At 59.9% G+C, this 17290-nt stretch overlaps 1 protein-coding gene across 1 annotated transcript in view; it reads left to right on the plus strand.

Annotated features, from left to right (window-relative positions):
• NDUFA10 (NADH:ubiquinone oxidoreductase subunit A10) overlaps positions 1–12120 on the plus strand; it is a 51701-nt gene extending 39581 nt beyond the window's left edge. Inside the window, exon 10 of the mRNA XM_049614554.1 lies at positions 11713–12120. Coding sequence (XP_049470511.1) covers positions 11713–11781 — 69 coding nt within the window. The 3' untranslated portion in view covers positions 11782–12120. The remainder of the gene's footprint in view (positions 1–11712) is intronic.
• Positions 12121–17290: the final 5170 nt, after the last annotated feature.

A 17290-nucleotide genomic window follows, 5' to 3' on the forward strand; every position in this document is an offset into this window, starting at 1 on the left:
GCCAACAGGAGCCGCCGCGGGAGGAGGGGCGGGGGAGGAGGGCTGGTGAGGCGGAGGAGCCCCCGGAGCCGGCCCAGCCCCCGCGGCCGAGGGCACGGCGCCTGTGTCGGTGCTGTGGCAAGGTCGGGGTGGTGCGGGCTGCTGGCCCTCGACCGAGAGTTTGGGCAGAGCGGTGGCAGCGGGCTTTCCCGTATTTTGTTCTATCTCGAAAGGCCGAGATCTCAGTGTTTTTGTAGCACAAGGACAAGAGCCAGCAGGAAGTGAGGGAGAAGGTACGGGAGGGTGGGCGCAGCAGGTGGGCAGAGACTGCAGGGGTGCAGAAGGGGTCGCCGGCCCGCCGAGCAGGTGTGGCCGCCCTCAGGGCCGTGGGCACAGTGCGCAGGCGGGCCCCAGCGCCTGCAGGAGCGGTCGCCCTGAGCGGGAGTGGACACCACTTCGTGAGATCTGGTGGGTGAGGCTCTTGTCGCGCCAGAGACCCCTGCCGGTGGGCCGCTGGCCCAGTAGAGGACCTGCCTGTGTAGAGCCCGACAGGCTCCGTCCAGCTTCAGGCGAGGACAAGAAGAGGTAGAACGGACTTTCGTCAGTCCTTTATGCTGAACCGCGGGCTTCACTTGGGATTACTCACTGTCTACAAAAAAGCCTCTGAGCTGAGTTTTAGACTCACCTTTAGGGAAAGGCGGGGCTCAGAGATCAGCTCCGGTGGCACCCTCCTAAGGAAGGGCGTCAAGGGCGGAGGTCTGGGGTGATGGTTCGGAAGACGCCGTCCTGGCTGGCGAGGGCCTTCTGTTGGCAGACAGCGGGTACGCAGCAGGGCCCAGATCCTCCGAGGGCCTTGGCGCCCTCCTGGTGGTCGGCAGTGAGAAGGAGAGGGGCTCTGAGGGGACGGCTGGGGTGCAGGCTGGAGGGTCCCGGGGCAGGGGTGAGAGCTGAGAGGCAGGGCTGACGGGGAGGCTGCAGTACGAGGGCGGCCAGTTGTGAGCTGTGGGCGAGGCCCCGTGCTGCTGCCACAGGAAGGCACCGTTGTCGTTATTCCCATTTGTAAACGAACCGCCTGGCACAGAGGTTATCTGCGATTGGGGGTGGAGGTTCCCGGAGGACGCACTGGGGCTGCGTCCCGTCAGCCAGCCCTTCGGGCACAGCAGCCACACGGGGGCCGCCGGGGTGGCCGGCGTGCAGGCGCGTGTGCGTGAGCATTTCCGGCTTAGCTGTGTCGTGACCTGGGGGTGCGGACTAGTGAAGACAGACCTGAGATCTCACAGGAATGGGATTTTTTAGTTTTCGTCTGGTTTTGTTGATCCTGTGACCTCGGTGTTTGCTCAGCTCTGTCGCTGGCTGGGGTCCGGGTCCTTTCAGGTGCCTGCCACACTCCGGGTGACTGCCTGTCTCCAGTTTCTCCCGAAGTGATGTTTGCAGGGGGGCACGTGTGCCTGGAGTCTGAGATTATCCATCCATGCTCTTTCTGTTCGCCCGGCCCCCTTCGGTCCTTGGAACGGCCGGGGCCTGCTCGGGGGGTGCTGATGTGTGCGTAGCAGCCTGCTAACTTTTGAAAGTCATTTTTCAGACACTGTATTGGGTCACTTTTTATTTCCGTGCAGCCCTTCCTTAGGGCAGACAAGCTGTGAATTGGTTTCCACTTTACCGATTCAGTGTCTTTTCAATTTAGGGAGGCCAGATGCTGTTAAGATACGGCGCTCCCTCCACCAATCCGATTGTGTCCAAGACAGTTGCTAGGACAACGGTCTTCTGCTTCCTCTCCTGCTTTTATTTCTCCACTGTCTCAAGTTGTCTTCACCGCAGCACCAAGTGACCCATGTTTCAGAACAGAGACGGTCAGTCACTCCAGTATGCCAACACCGCGTGCTCTCGCTCCTGTGAGATTCCCTTTGATAAAGACAGACGTGCAGTGACCAGGAGCCGTAGCATCCGTTCACGTGAACACGCTCGGGAGGAGAGGTGCGGACGTTTAATTGTTCTGCGCTTCCTCTCGACGCGTAAGCCTCAGTTAGAACTTAATCTGCTGCGTGTGTCTGTGTCCAAGTGCAGATTCTCAGCGTGGACGTTGTTTAGTTGAGCGCGTGGAGTGCTCTCCAGCCTGCCCTTCGCCCGTCGGGGCTGGAAGACGCGCCGAGACGTGCGCTGCGAGTGCCCCTGCACACGCTGCCTGGAGAGCGCGTCCCCAAGACTCCGCATCGGTCCGCGCGCCCCGTGACTTCGAGTCCCGCGTGTGAGGATAACACGTGTCCCCCGGAGAGGACCGCTAGTGCACGAGGCGGGCTTTTCACCAGGTGCTTTCCTCTGAGTGAAACTGCGGATTGTCACGCGTTATCCGAGGCTCTGCTGGTGGCAGGTCACGGGGAGACGCCTTAGCACGCAGCCTGACAAAGCCCGGGCGCCCGGACTTGGCGGTGCGCTCAGTCGATACTTTCGTTTTAGGGTTTCTAGAAAGAATACTGTTTTCAGGTATTTAAGCGAGTGCTTGAGTTAGGGCCTTTTCCACTCACTGCTCACGCGAGTCCTTGCAAACACACGATTCTGTGGTGCTTCTGGCAGTGGATTTGGCCGCCGAGTGTGGATGTGTTTGTAACAGGCTGTGGTGTTTGTGCTAAAGATAGAAGGCACTTGTTCTTTAAAAGATGGCTTTTGAAAATTGTCTTTGATAAAATGAGATTTTGAGGGGGGAGTTGATTTCAGAGTTTCATCCTTGATTTATGCTTAGCAGTAATGGAAAATCAGGGAGATTGTATATCAGAGAAGTGACTCTACTAAATAATTTCTACCACGCTCTTTGAAATTAATGAAAAATTCTTAGAGTCCATTAGCATTTCTACGTAATAATGGGAAGCAGAGATCGGAAGTTGGAATCCCGGGGTCACTCCAGACTTACCGAGCCGGCAGAGCATCTGGAAAGAGCAGAGTCCGTCGTAGCCGGTATCACCCACGTCCCGGCTCTCGTGGGGTGAGGCGGGTCCAATACAAGGAGGGCTTCATTTGATCTTTTTAAAAAAATTCACCTCCCGACAGTAATACAACAAAGGATTTGAGGCCAGAATTCCTGCCTGTGTTCTAGTTCTCTGGAGAGCCGCTAAGAGACTGTGAGCCTCAGTGAGCGCCCTGCGGTGACCGCTGAGAGCCAGGGTTCCCGACCGGACTCTGCAGGAAACACGAGAGGAGGTGGGAAAGCCTGGGCGTCCACCCTCCCAGGCCAGCGTGGAGCGGGGACCGTGCCCCGACACACGCCCAGGCGTCTCTATTCTAGAAACTTGAGCGGCACAGCATGATACACCAGGACTGGCAGATCAACAATAAATCGGAGGGAGTGAATGGAATTTGGTAAAACTCAGGAAAGGCAGCATGTGGTCGAGAGAGACAAAGCTACTGTATCATTTTCCAGAGTTAGCAGCGGGGAGGACTTCCTGTCTGCTGACCCGCTCCCGGTGTCCCGGAAGATGATCCTGGACTTGAGACCCGCGGTTCTAGCCCGCCGCTTGCAGCCCAGCGGCTCGGGCAGGTCACGTAACATCTTGTCAAGTAGGGACGGCGCCCGCCTGCCCCTCGTGGCGTCGGGACGTGTGAGGCGGTGCCGGCGGCGGGACTCGGTGACCATCGCTGGCGTCGATGAGTAGGCCGGTGACTGCCCTGGGCGTCGCTTTGAGATGAGTGCCAGGAGGAGAGTCTGCGGACGGGCGCAGGGGCTCCCAGGGGACAGGGAGGGCTCGTGGAGAGAGGGGCAGGAGCCGGGGAGGAAGAGCAGCCCGGGGAGGCACCCCAGAAGAGCAGGAGCGAAGAAGAGGCAGAGGCGCGGACAGCCAGTCGTCAGCTGCTCCCTCGGGGAGGTGCCTGTGCGGGAGGTGGGGCCGGCTCTGTTCCCCCGAGCACCAGCGTTGTAGTCTCGGTCACAGACGGGGGCCAGGGCACTTCCTTCCCGGGAGGCGGTGATGGAGCAGGCCTGGGGGGGAGGGAGGGGGAAGCAGGGCTGCAGGAGCCAGAGCCCCAGAGAGGGCCGCGCAGCGAGCGACCGGAGAGGCGAGGTCTCTTCCTGCTGGGAACCTGCTCTCCAGCGCCACGCGTCTACGCTGTAGCACGTGACGGTCACATTTGCATCGTTTTCTCTTTTCCTGCTGCTTCTGGCTTGGTTGATAATGCTCTATGCCTCCGTTTTATTTCCGCTGTTGACTCAAAGGCTACACCCGTCTCACCGTTAATGACCGCTCCGGGCCGCTCCAGCGCGCGCCTGTCCCTCGCCACCGGCTGCCCGCGAGCGGCCCGTCCTGTCCTGCCAGGCCACGCGGAACGCAGGCGCCTCACGGGGGCGCCTCCCGCCCAGCTCCTCCCGCCTCTGCCGGGTTGCTCCCCTGCATTTCACGTTACCCGTGTCGGTAGCTCGTGACCTGTTGCCGTTGTTTCAGCTTCAAACGGTCAGTTCTCTGTGAAACAAGTGAGAGGTTCCTCGTGACCCGCCACCCGCCCCGTCGCTCCCTTCTCTGGCGCGCTCGCGCTCTGCGGTCCCAGGCCTCCGTCTGGCGGCTCTCTCGTGTGGCCTGAGCCGCCTCCGTCGCTGCTGCTTACAGCAGGGGTCTGCTGGCAGCGCGTCCTGTGAGCTCTTGCTTGAAGAACGAGAAGAACCAGCTTCAGCTGCACTTTCACAGACACGGGCGCCCGGAGAAGAATCCCGGGTTGGCGCGCGTCCCCCCCCCCCCCCCCCCCCCCCTCCCCGACCCGCTGAGGCCCCGTGGATCCTGGCCGCACGGCTTCCGTGGACGAGTGTGAGGTCCTGCTTGCCCGCGGCCCTTGTGCCTCTTGCTCTCTGTCTTTGTCACCGCTTCCCAGCCGCTTCGTCACGACGCGCCTCCGCGAGCCGTCGTGTCCCGCCTGTGCGCGGCGCTCGCTCGGTCTCCGTAGCATCTGTGAGCACGCTTGGGCGCTGTTGCCCCGGGTGTTGTTTCTCACCCCTTCTGGGGCTCCGCGCACAGACGTTGTCCGACTTGACGGTGACCCAGAGGTCACCGAGATTCTGTTTTGGGCCTTTTTGTCTCTGTGCCTTACTTTCGGTTCCCCGTTTCCTCGTGTGTGTGAGACACGCTGGCAGTTCCCTTGTGTTCGTTTGGGCCCTCCGAGGAACAGAAGCCAAGATGGGATTAAATTGCCCAGACTGTTGGGAGACACCCGTGAGGAGTAAAGGGGAGAGATGCGAGGTGCAGGGGGAGCCTTTAGTCCTCCGCTGCGTGCCGTCCGTGACCGGAGAGGGACGGGAGGAGCGTGGTGTAGCAGCCGTGCAGGATGGACCTGGCCAGGTGGACGAGGGAGAGTCCCACGGCCCCCACAGACGGGCTGGCCTGGACCCTCTGTGGCTCTGAGCTGAGGGCCGAGCGCCTTACCAGGGCGTGGCCTCGGTGCGAATGGGGTGGTGGACCACAGGGTCGGCACGGGGGGCGGTGGGGACATCTGAGCCGCACGCTGCTGTGACCACCACCCCCGTCAGGTGGAATCTTATTTCAGAAATCCCATTTTCTTTTAACCTAGGATTTTTATTTGTTTCTTTTTATGTTTTCTAGTTTTCTCATTATTTTCATTTTTCATTTAATTCCTTCAGGAGGTTGAATATTTTTATCATAGCTGTTTTAACGGTCTTGTTTCGTAATCCGTCATCGTCATTGTCTGACGATTTGTCTGAGCCTAATTTGTTTTCGCCCCTAATTTGTTTTCCCCTGGTTACAGGTTATGTTTTCTTTCTTTTCTTTTCTTTTCTTTTCTTTTCTTTTCTTTTCTTTTCTTTCTTTCTTTCTTTCTTTCTTTCTTTCTTTCTTTCCTTCTTTCCTTCTTTCCTTCTTTCCTTCTTTCCTTCTTTCTGTTTATATTTGAGAGAGAGCAAGCGGGGAAGGGGCAGAGAGAAGGAGAGAGAGAATTCCAAGCAGGCTCCACCTTGCCAGCACAGAGCCCGATACGGGGCTTGAACTCACAAACCGGGAGATCACAACCTGAGCCGCAACCAAGATTCAGACTCTCAACCGACTGAGCCACCAGGCGCCCCAAGTTACATTTTCCCCTTCACGTGTCTAGAGACTTTTCATTGGTTGCTCTGTGTTGTTAGTTCTATGTTTTTGAGTACTGGATTTTGTTTTATTCCTCTGAAGAGTGTTAGAACGTTTACTCTGCCAACCGGAGGTGACTGCAAATCAGTTTAACAAGCTTTTGGGGTTTGATACCTTAGCTTTTTGGTGAGTCTCAGGTAGCCTGACTTCTAGGGAAGGATTAGCCCGATACGTGGGCGTGGCGGGCCTTGGCTGCCTGGAGCTCAGTCACTCACGGCCCTGAGGGGAGCACCTTGCAGAAATGCTCTTTCCCACGGGTGGCCCTCTGCCTGCCTCCGGGAGCGTCATCTCACGCGTGCACGGACGTGCCCAGCCGCAGACCCAGTGGGTCACTGCGATGAGCCTCTTTCCTCGCCCGGGGCCTCCCTTCTGGCTCTCTGCCCACAGATGCTAGCCACCCTGACCTGTCTGTCCTGGTGTGAATTGGTCCGGTGGCTCTCACGTGGTCCATCCTCAGTGGCAGAGCACATATGGCCGCTCACCGGGCCCCTCACCCGGCCCCTCACCCGGCCCCTCTCTCGGGCACGTACCCTCACTGCCCCCCTCTCCTGGGCACATACGGCCGCTCACCCGGCCCCTCTCTGGGTGGAGAGGCGCCACAGTCAGTCTGCAGACAAGCGGCATGACCGACTTCCAGCCAAACCTTGTTTTCCCCGAGCACAGTCGTCAGGCTGGAGGTGGTCTTCGGGTCCCGGCACTAGGCCGTCCCCGGCACTGGGCCCGCGGCCTGTGTTAAGTGCACAAGGACACGTGGAAGGCCAGAATCGCCCCCGCGGGGCAAGCAGCAGCGTCACAATCTGGGCCGGTGGCTTCCGTGCCTCCTGAGTGCTGTGTCAGCATCTGTCTGCTCACCGTTTATGTGCCCTCGAGTGAGCAGCCCCCCTTCTACAAGTGTACCTGAAACACGGAAACCTGGAGGCACGCGTCGAAGATGGTTTCTCTCCAGGAAAGCCTCACGGAGCAGGTTGGCCCACGGGCTGCACACGGGAGGCAGTTGTGGCCGGTGGCCTAGTGAGTGGGAACGGAGTCCGAGCCGGAAGACGTGGGTTCGGATCCTAGTCCCGTGCACACTCTAGCTGTTTATCCCTGGGCTACTTAGCCTTTCTTTTAGAGAGAGAAGAGAAAGGACTGCGTGTGCTATGAGCTTCAGAAGGCGTGGAGTGTGCAGTTAGCTCAGCTCTCCCTCCTTGGCCCCTGGCCCCTGGGCCCCTAAGAGGCAGCCTGTGAGAAGTTTCTTTTGAACGTCCCCTTCCAGGGGTCGTGTGCTAGCAGTGCACGCGTGTGTGCGTACTTTTGTGCCTGTGTGCGTGCACGCGTGTGTGTGTGTGTGTACGTGCGTGTGCCTGTGTGCGTATATGCATGTGTGTGTGCGTACACGCGTGCGTGCAAGTGTATGCGTGCATGTGTGTACGTGCCTTGTGTGTGCATACGTGTGTGTGCAAGTGTGCGTGTGTGTGTGTGTGGGGGGGGGGGGGGCTGTCCAGTAAGCTGTCGTGTGCTGTTTGCCAGGAGGATCAGGGATCTCACAGTTCCCACCGTTATAAATGTTAGTTTAAATTACACACGACCCTCTGACATGCAGATTTTGCACAATTAAATAATTTGGGGAAATCGGGAATGATTTTGCAAATACGTACTTTGGTATTCGTGTCTTTTCCCATCTCTTCCGTGCCAATCAAGATGATGCCAGTGGGAACAAGACCTGGGCCTGGGGAGGAAACCACTGAGCTGTGGACAGCCTCGGATGCCCACGTCCTTGGTCTCTGGACTGCGAGGCTGTGCGCCCCCCGACACCCCGAGGAGGGCTGCCCAGGGGGAGCTCGGGTGGAAGGCCACCCTCCCGCCTCCTCCGGGACATCAGTGCCCTCTCTGTGCCACTCACCCGAGCCTCCTGCTTGTTCCTGGCTCTTCCCAGTGCCCAGCCCCGATCGCCAGGTTTACGGGGGCACTGAGCCCACTCATCACGGAGAGCCCCAGGGGTGGGCCGTGGTGAGAGCCACTCACCACGATATCGGGCACCAGGCAGCTTGGCCACTTTTCTGGAAGAGTTTGTGTTTGTGGTTTGCTGCAGTGTTTTCTTAAGGAAATTCACTTTTTGATTTTTTTTTTTTTTAATGTGTATTTTGAGAGAGAGCACGCGTGCACACATGAGCAGGAGAGGGGCAGGGACAGAGGATTCCAAGCAGGTTCTGCGCTGTCAGCGCAGGGCCTGACGTGGGGCTTGATCTCAGGAACCTTGAGATCATGGCCTGAGCTGAGATCAAATCGGATGCTTAACCGACTGAGCCCCCCGCTCAGGCGCCCCTAAACTTTTTGATTTTTAATGGTAAATGGAAAAGGTGGGGAAACAAATTCCTGAGAGTATTAAACCGGCACAGCGCCGTGACTTCAGAGGACAGGTGCGTGCAAGATTATCCTCAGCTCACATGTCCCACGTGGAATTTCGGAGAGGGAGCGCTGAAGGCTTGAGTTCCTAGGCCGCCTTCCTCCCTCCCTCGCCCCGTGCACACGCAGCGGTCCTCAGGCCCGGTCAGCAGGTGGCCCCCCACACTTCACATGTAACGCTTCATGGGATGTTTTCAGGGTGAAGAGGGGGCCTTCCGCTAGTCAAAATTTCTTCTAAGATACTTTCCCGTGCGTGAAGAACAAACTAAGACCAGAAGTAAGTTCAGCTGGGAGAACCAGAAAACAAACCGGAACATCAGCGGCTTGAGGAAGATAGGTGGTCATTTGTCCCGTACAGGCTGGACGCTTATACTCAGGAGGCGCTGGGCGGCTCCTGTCTACAGAGTAGTCCCGGCTAGCGGCCCCGTCACCGAGGGGGTGGCCCTCGTCCGGGGATGCGCACCTACGAGCCTGTGTGCGCTAAGGGGTGGCCGGGCCCGGGGAGGTGTCGCTCTGGTGTCGGTTCCTGAGCGCTGCCGCTGCAGGGCTGTGTTTTCTCACATGACGAATGTGAACTGGGTTCTGCTGGTTTGCAGGTTTATTTAAATGAGCAGACGCAGCTATGAAGTAACGTGTAAGCGGCTTATCTCGTGCCCCCGCGGTGTGAAATGTTCCGGATGGAAACCCTCCCTGGGGTCTCTGTTGGCTTACGTGCACTGGAAAGGGACCCTGAGGATCTGGAATCAAAGGCCAGTGAAACAGCGCCCTGAGATGTCCAGGGAGCAGGCTTCACGGGGCAGTTAGTAGATACTGGCCGGACTCAGCAGGTTTGACGTTCTGCTAGTTTTTATTTGCTCCGTGGTGGGAAATTGGATTTGCGAAGAGGAGGACAGAGCCAGCTGTCGCCTGCCCAGCCTGTCCTCAGCAGGTGCTGCCATGAGGGCCCGTGTGGCAGACGCCAGCACGAAGGACACCTTGACCTCAGAAACCCGGGGGCTCAGCCGCGCGGGTTGCCGCAGGGTCGGGCGGGTCAGAGCCTCAGCGCTCTTGCGCGGAGACGCCAGCGTTGTGTTGTTCGCCTGTGGCGCTGCGGCGGGTGCTCAGAGAGAGGCCGTCTTCCGGCAGGGGCGCGCTCCTTTCCTGCTGCGGCTTGGTGCCCGGACGGCCGTTTGCTGGGTGTTTCCGGATGGCGCCCGGCCTGCCCTCCCTCCCTGTTCTTGCCCTCCGTGGGCCGCCTGCTGGGTGGCGGGGGCCTGCCCGCGGATCTCCGCACGGCCCTGTCTCTGGAGCCTCGGACCCAGCCTTCCAGGGCCCCACACCATCTCCACGAGGTGCCCGGGGCTGCTCCCGTGCGGTGTCCACAGCCCGGCGGCGGCCCCCTTCCCCGGGGACGTCGCCTGTCCTCCCCCTGCTCCCCTCTATTTACCCAGGACCTTGAGCCCTTCGGGCCCAAGGAGGCCAGAACGGTGTCGGTCCCCGCGGCCCTCGCCCGCGGCACTCCCTGCACCTGCTCCGGCCCAGCGACCACCTTACACCCAAGTGCTTGTCGGAACCAGAGAGCAGAAGAGCTCACCTCTTCCGGCCGCTTCCGAGTCCCGTAGCTCGCACAGCGGCCCCGGGCGCCCGCCTCTCCCCGGGGTGTCCCCCGTTCTCCGCGCCGGGCTGGCCCACAGCGCCGCCGTGGGCTGTGGGCGTGTCGCGCGTGCTCCCTTGCCAGTCTGCCCCCAAGACTCTCAACTCCTGGAGAGCTGGGTCTTGTCCTTTGTTTTCCTCTTGTGTTCCCGGAGTGCTCGTGGCACCTGGGTAGGGCCCCGTTAGCAGGGTAGCCCGGGCCTGGAACTAGAGATGGCCCACGCGTGTCTCCTCTACCTGTGTGCCAGCTCCCTGCTCACCCCTCCCGCCAGTGCCCCGGTGGCCGGACCTCCGCTGCCCGCTACAGAATCCCCCCGCAAACCTGAGGCTCCGGTAGCCAGGAGAGAACGTGGGCCGGGGGCCTCAGAGCTGGTCGTCAGGGCTGTCTGGCCTTGGGAGTGGCATTCAGGGCCTTCACGGACACGCTGCCCACATGCCCCTCAGTGGTTCCCCTCGCTGTGGCTGCAGGTGGATGCCTTTTGCTGATCAGGATAAAGGAAAGACTGATTTACTTTAGTTTATTTTTTTAAGTTTATTTTGAGCGTGAGAGCGATCAGAGGAGGGGCAGAGAGAGAGGAGGAGAGAGAATCCCAGGCAGGCCCCATGCCCATAGCGTGTCAGGCTCGAACTCCCGAACCCTGACATTGTGTGACCTGAGCCAAAACCAAGAGTCAGATGCTTAACCAACTGAGCCACCCAGGTGCCCGTGGTTTATTTATTTTTTAATACTTCAGTACTATGTGCAAAATTTGGAAGAGTTTTGCATGTAGCGTGTACAGATCTTTCCACATCGATGTGAAAATATCAAAAAGAAAATTCAGTATTTTGTTCCCATTTACGTAACTTGAAAAACATGCTGTATCTGAGTGTTTCCCTGCCTGCGCAGCGCGTCCCTCGGGTCTGGGTGAGCCACACGCAGCTCCGTCGCGAGGCCACCCTGTGGCTGGTGCTGCCTTTTGTGGCCACTCAGGGCCGGCGAGCCCTCGTCTCGATGCAGACTCCTTTGCCCGCGGGGCTGGGCTCGCGTCTGCGTGGCACGGTCTCTCTGCCCTGCATCCCCCGTCTGTGCCCCTGACTTCCCTCGGGTACACGGCGGGCGGGCCGGCAGGGGACCTCCCTCCTCCCGGCCCCGTTGCTCCCCCGACAAAGAGCCCTCCTGGGTCCAGCCGCTCCCCCACCCCTGCTCCTGGAGGTTCCCACTGAGGTCGGGCCTGACGGTTCACCCGCTTCCTTAACCTGCCCACATAGGTGGCGGAGGGCGGAGGGCCCCGCGTTAGCCTCACCCGAGGACTCACGAGAGTGTGCTGGTCCAGACTGTGCCCCCCGGAGGTGTGATTTCATTGGCAGGTTTTGCAGTGTCACCGTGTTTTTAAGTCATGGCCGTCAAAGCCAGCCAGAGGCCGCCCCCAGGTCTGCTGGTTGCCGGAGCATGCCAGCCGGCCGAGCTCTCACCGGGGGCCTGTGACTCCCCTTGGAGCAGCACCCGTCATGGGGCGGGCCCCCTGGTCCTGCCGAGGAAGCTCGGACTCGAACAAGCTCTCGGGCGGGTGAGCCGGGGGCTCCGTGTTCCTTGTAAAGCATGTGACCGTGGCTTTCCCTCCCACAGCTGCCAGGACGCAGGTACTGCCCCGGGTACAATGCGGACGTGGGGGACAAGTGGATCTGGCTGAAGTGACGGACCCTCCTCCGTGGCCTGCATCGCGATGACGGGGACACTTCCGGTCTGCCTCACTCGCGGGGTCCCTGCAGCCTACTCGGGGGGAGGGCTGGGTGAGCCGGAACCAGGCCGCCTGTAGTGTAGCTGCTGGGGGACCGGGAGCCTCTAGTGTTTGGAAGGCGGGAATCTTGTAGCTTTGGGAATGATCCAGAATTATCACCGGGGAAGTAAATCTGCTATTAAAGACCAGATGTTACTAGATGTTACTAGAAGAATTCCCTTTCATTGCAGCCGTGTTCAGTGTCATGCAGATTTTGTACCTGTCTTCACACTTCAAGAAATAAAAATAAAACTGGTTCCGTGGCATTTGCCTCCGTCACACGTCTGCACACGCACACGTCACATACATGTACGTGCACACACGTGTCTGCCTGCACTTCACCGACCATGAGCTTTGATGCATTTGGTTTATTCAGTCAGAGGCGAGGACACAGAGGGCCCCTGAGGTACTTAGCCGTCTGACCGGCCGTCTGGCTACTGCAGGGGGCACAGGAAACAGGCAGGGAAGAAATCACCGCCTGCTTCTAGAACCACCCGTTTCTTCTAAAAGACACGTCAGGAGACACACAGGAGGACCATCGTTGTAATTCCTCCGAAAGCAAAGCAACGAACTCTGTGTTGTCTTCAGAAACGAACATGGAAAGGGAAAATCCCACTTCTCCACTGAGACGTGGAAAACTTCTTGCACGCTCGTTGTAGAGTTCCGCGCGTCAGGGCCGCCGTGGGGCAGGTGCGAGTCGTGGGTCCCGTTGAACCCAGGGCTCCCTCCTCGGAGCTGCACCCCGGCCACCTGCCACCTTTGAGACGTGGGAGACTGACGCGACGTGCAAGTTAACGTCCGGCTCCTGGCACCCCTCCCACCCGTCCAGCCCCGCCCACCCCTCCGGTGCTCGGCGGGCACACGGCCTGCCGTCCCGGGACTGGAGCCTGGGCAGTGCTCTTTGGGCCTGGTGGCCAGAGATCTGCTCTCCTGCCCTTCCCCCCTCCTTCCCCTCCTGCTCCCCTCCTTTTCTTCCTTCTTTTCCCTTACCTCCTTTCCCCTCACTTCCCCTCCCTGCCTCTCTCTTCCCCTCATCTCTCCCCTCCTCCTCCCTCCCTCCATCTACCCCTCTCCCCCCCCCCCCCCCCCCTCTCCGCTTTCCTCTCCCTCCCTCCTCACACCTCTCCTCTTCTTCCCCTCCCTTCTCCCCTACTGCCCTCCCCTCCTCCCCTGCTCCCTCACCTCTTCTCTTTCCTTCCTTTCCCCTTCCCACCTTCCCTTTTATGGGGGTGGGAGGGGGTTAACAACTGAAAATAAAGTTTCCCAGCAGCATGTGACTTGGAGTCAGACCTCAGTGTTGAAGCTTCACGGTTCCCTGAGAAACGCCACCTTCGTCGCCGCTCTGAAGGGTACGGGGCCAGTTGTGGGGCGTTTTCTGGACGAAGTGCCTCAGACCATTAAGGAGAGGAGGAAGGAAAAGAAAAACATCTTTAATTATCTTGGCTGTCCCTGGTGTCTCGGCCCTAACGAGCCCGCTCGCCACGTCGGCCTCCGCATCGCGCCGCTGCATCCCCAGCTGGTGGCGGGGTCCGCTGTGCGGTCGGGCTTGGGTGGGAGCCGGCTCTGCACACGCGGACGCGCCCTTCCCAGCTCGTGTGACAGCACCGGCCGGAGTCCGCGTCTGGCCCCGCGGGCTGTGCGTGCCCTGCCGGCCCGCACACCGGGGCGTTGTGCTGAGCGAGGACCCGGTTCGCTTCTGGCGTCTCCTCTCCTGTGAACAGGCCGGAGAACAGCAAATAAACAGTGTCCAAGCCTCCTCTCCGGACAGAAACCCGGGGGAGGTTGGCAGACGCCCCTGTAGGATCTCCTGACTTCAGAGCACCCCATCATTTCGTTTCACAAAAGAAGCTTACCGCCCCCGAAAACCCCAGAGTTGAAATAAAACCCTGTGTTTTAAATACCCCGTGTCGGAATATTTGCTGCTTTGGGGACCAGGGCCTAAGTGTTGCAGCAACGTGGTTTTGTCTGCAGTTTTTCTTACGGGCGTGTGCGCGGACGGGAGAGTTTTGTGTTATGGAAAAAGTGCTGCTTTTTCTCTCAAGGACTTGTCTGTTCTACCGGCTCTTAGAAGCAGAAGGTTGCGAACACTGAGCTTCTTAAAGGGAGTCGGAGATACTCCTCGCGTCCTCTCTGCAGCCGCTGCCTCCGCCAGCCCTGCTCCTGCACAGGTGTGTGGCTGGAGCAGCCGGTGAGGGGACGCAGGTGTGCCAGAAGCCCCCGGTCACGTTGTGCTTCCATTTCAGAGACAAAGGAAACTCGTGTCTTCCTTGCCAAAAGCCACTGTGTCTGTCCAGAGTCCCATTTTTCCCCAAAGCCTGCCGGCTCCTGACTTGGCTTGGGGTCCTTCTGGGTCCTGTCTCCCAGTTGCCCATTTCTGGATTGCTTGTCGTTAGCGGTGCACATGTCAGAACAAAGGGGCCAGCCGGCAGCTGCTTTCTCGTAGGAAGGCACAGTCTGTGCTCACACTGGGGCAGATCTGCAGGACGTGGGGGGTTGGCAGGGTTGGGGGTGGAGAGAAAGCCACAATTACTGTCACGCATTTGGGCTTGCACAGGGAAGGCTGTGTAGGCAGCAGCCCCTGGCTGGCTGGTCAGGACCCGATGAATGGAAGAATGTACCCAAGTAATTCTAGGTTTTATACCTGGGTGGAAATAAAAGCTGGGGACCTGAGGCTTTGCTTTAGGGAAATCGGGAGCCCGAAAACGGAGGCAGAGATTCGCAGCAGTCACCCCCATCGAGAGGGAGCATCTCGTATCGTCTGGATTTCACAAGGGAAAGGGCACTTTGCGGGAACGTGTCCACGACGTGAGTGGCCCTCACCCTCAGCCCTCCCAGTGCCTGCCTGGGCTCATTCTGGTGCCCCGTTGTGCCGGGGACCCCCACCTGGACTCTGCTGGGCTGCACCCTGTTAGAAACTCCTCCCCAGAAGCCCCGAAGAGCCTAAAACTCCGTGCAAGATGTGGTCGTCTGGCCTGCCACCACCACCGGCCCGAAGTCACCGAAGGCAGCTCATGTAAGGGCTGTTCCAACGGGAAGCCGATGAGACACAGTGGTCAACTCTTTTCTTAAATGCATATATATGTTTTGTTGGCCTATACTGTTGACTTGAAGTTCTTAATTAAAAAATGGTTTTAATAAGAACGGTAGCAGATTTTCCTAAGTGTTCCTTCCAGGGTTAATGTGTAGCTTCGAGGTTAGACCCACCCTTCACTTGCATTCCGGGAAGCAGTCTGTTCAGTGCTATGTAGTTTCGGGGAATTAATTTTTTTAATGAGGCTGTGCCCAGCGATGTTTCCAAAATCCCTCCTGTAGTTTCCACAAAGGCATCTTCCTCTGTATATTTAGTGCGGTAATGAACCCACTCGCAGTGGAGGCCCACGGAGCCTGCGTCCCGGCCGCCGCACCGTAGCCCCGGACGTGCTGAAGTGATCACGGCCGTGGGGCCCAGCGGCGGGGCGAGCGCATTGGCCCAGCAGGTCGGGCCCGACCCTGGGGCGCCCGACTCAGCTTCCGGAGAAGAGCAGCGTGGCTTCGGGGGGTGCGGGGCGTGTGGCTCTTCTGGTGGATCCGGATGGGACGCCAGGGGGACACAGTCTCAGAGGACAGTGTGTCGGGGTGCTGGAGGCCTGGTGGGGAGATCCGGGGCACGGGAGCAGGGACAGTAGGGTGGAGGCGCAAGCTGGAGGGAGAGCGGGGTCCTTTCCAGCCAGGAGCTCCCTCCGGAGAGCCGCGGTCCAGCATCGCTCCTGCCAGAAGCAGGCTGGCATAGGCGCTTCCCCGCTCCTGGTGAGCCCTGTTCTGTCACGGAGCGGGAGAGGGACACCTGCTGTGCCGCCCGCACTCCTGGAGGGGAGGGTCACTGGTGCTGGACACCCGCTCCCTCTGACTCTGAGAGACGCTCAGGCGAAAGGCACCACGTGTCTCTGAATGTCACAGCACAGAGGGCACGACCTGAACCCTTCTGTAAAAATCGGGAGCCCGAAGGATCGTTTTAATCTTGGTATCCTACACGCACGAGGTGAAGCGGGGGCCCAGGCCTCGCACCACGACGGACGTGGTGTCGGACGGGCCCCGGGGTGGAGTCCGTGTCTGGCCCCGCGGGCTGTGCGCGCCCTGCCGGCCCGCACACCGGGGCGTTGTGCTGAGCGAGGACCCGGTTCGCTTCTGGCGTCTCCTCTCCTGTGAACAGGCCGGCGAACAGCAAATAAACAGTGTCCAAGCCTCCTCTCCGGACGGAAACCCGGGGGAGGTTGGCAGACGCCCCTGTGGGATTTCCTGACTTGAGAGCAGCCCGTGACTTGGTTTCACGTCAGGGCCAAGCTCGGCCTGGACTCCTGTCCGTGCTGGCTGCTCACGGGCCCTCGCCTTAGAGACGCTGCCACCCGTGCGCGGTGGAGAGGCGGTGTTTTGTCGGGCGCGTGTGCACCTCGCCTGTGATGCCGTGGACGGCCCATCGTCAGCCGGTCGGGGGCTCTGCCGGGGCCCAGGTGGGCAGCGCGTCCGCGGCTGGGCTCCCAGGCCAGTCCTGGTGTTGGGGCTCGGGGAGTAACTCCGGACGCTGACCTGAGGTCGGGTTGCCCTTCTGCTCCCTCCTCTTCTGAACCTGACCCCGGGCAGCGGACCAGCCCCCGACCCTGCACCGGGGGCAGCTCCGGGGCCACTGCAGCGTCTGCCCCTGGGGTTCCTGTGCCCCACACGGTCCTGCTGCCTGCCCGCCTCCCGCCCTCGCCACCGAGGAGTCAAGGCCGGGGCAGCAGTCGTGTCCGGGGCCAGAGTCTTGTGCACCTGGCCCGGGGCTCAGAGCTGTTGACCGCCCCCTCCCTAAGAGCCCGGGCCCCTAAGGGCACAGTTCTTGGTCATCTCCCGGAGCCCCGGCAGGCCCTCTAGCGGAGTCGGCACAGAACCGTGCCGGATGTGAGGGCCACGCCTTGTGGGACACCTGGGGGGCCAGGGTTCTGAGTAGATGGGTAGTTCTCCCCCCCGGCCCCCGTCCCAGCTGCTGTGCCGCAGAGCACCTTTGGGAGAGGGCAGCGGGCTGGACCTTGAGGAGGAGGACAGGGTGTGTCCTAGTGTGGCCGTGGGACAGCACTCTACTGGTCACGTTGACGTGACCTCTCCGCTGTCTCGGCCTGAACACCCGCACTGGTGCTGCCCCCGCGCACACGGGCGCTAGGAGGCCCCGCAGCCCTTCTCCGCCTTCCCGTTCTGTAGAAGGAAGGGGGGGGGGGGTGGCCACATGGCCCCCAGCATGTTGCTAAGACGCGCCCGATGGCGGGTGTCCGCGTATTTCCCGTCCATAGTATTTGTGCCCTTAATGTGAAGCCTGCTTTCTCAGTGGACAAACGTAATAGACTCGTTTCTGTTCAAATGAAAAGCGAAACGAGCTTGCTACGCACCGGCCAAAGCCGAAATTAAAACGAGCCCCTC

This window comes from Panthera uncia (genome assembly GCF_023721935.1).
Source record: "Panthera uncia isolate 11264 chromosome C1 unlocalized genomic scaffold, Puncia_PCG_1.0 HiC_scaffold_3, whole genome shotgun sequence".
NCBI classification, from domain to species: Eukaryota; Metazoa; Chordata; class Mammalia; order Carnivora; family Felidae; genus Panthera; species Panthera uncia.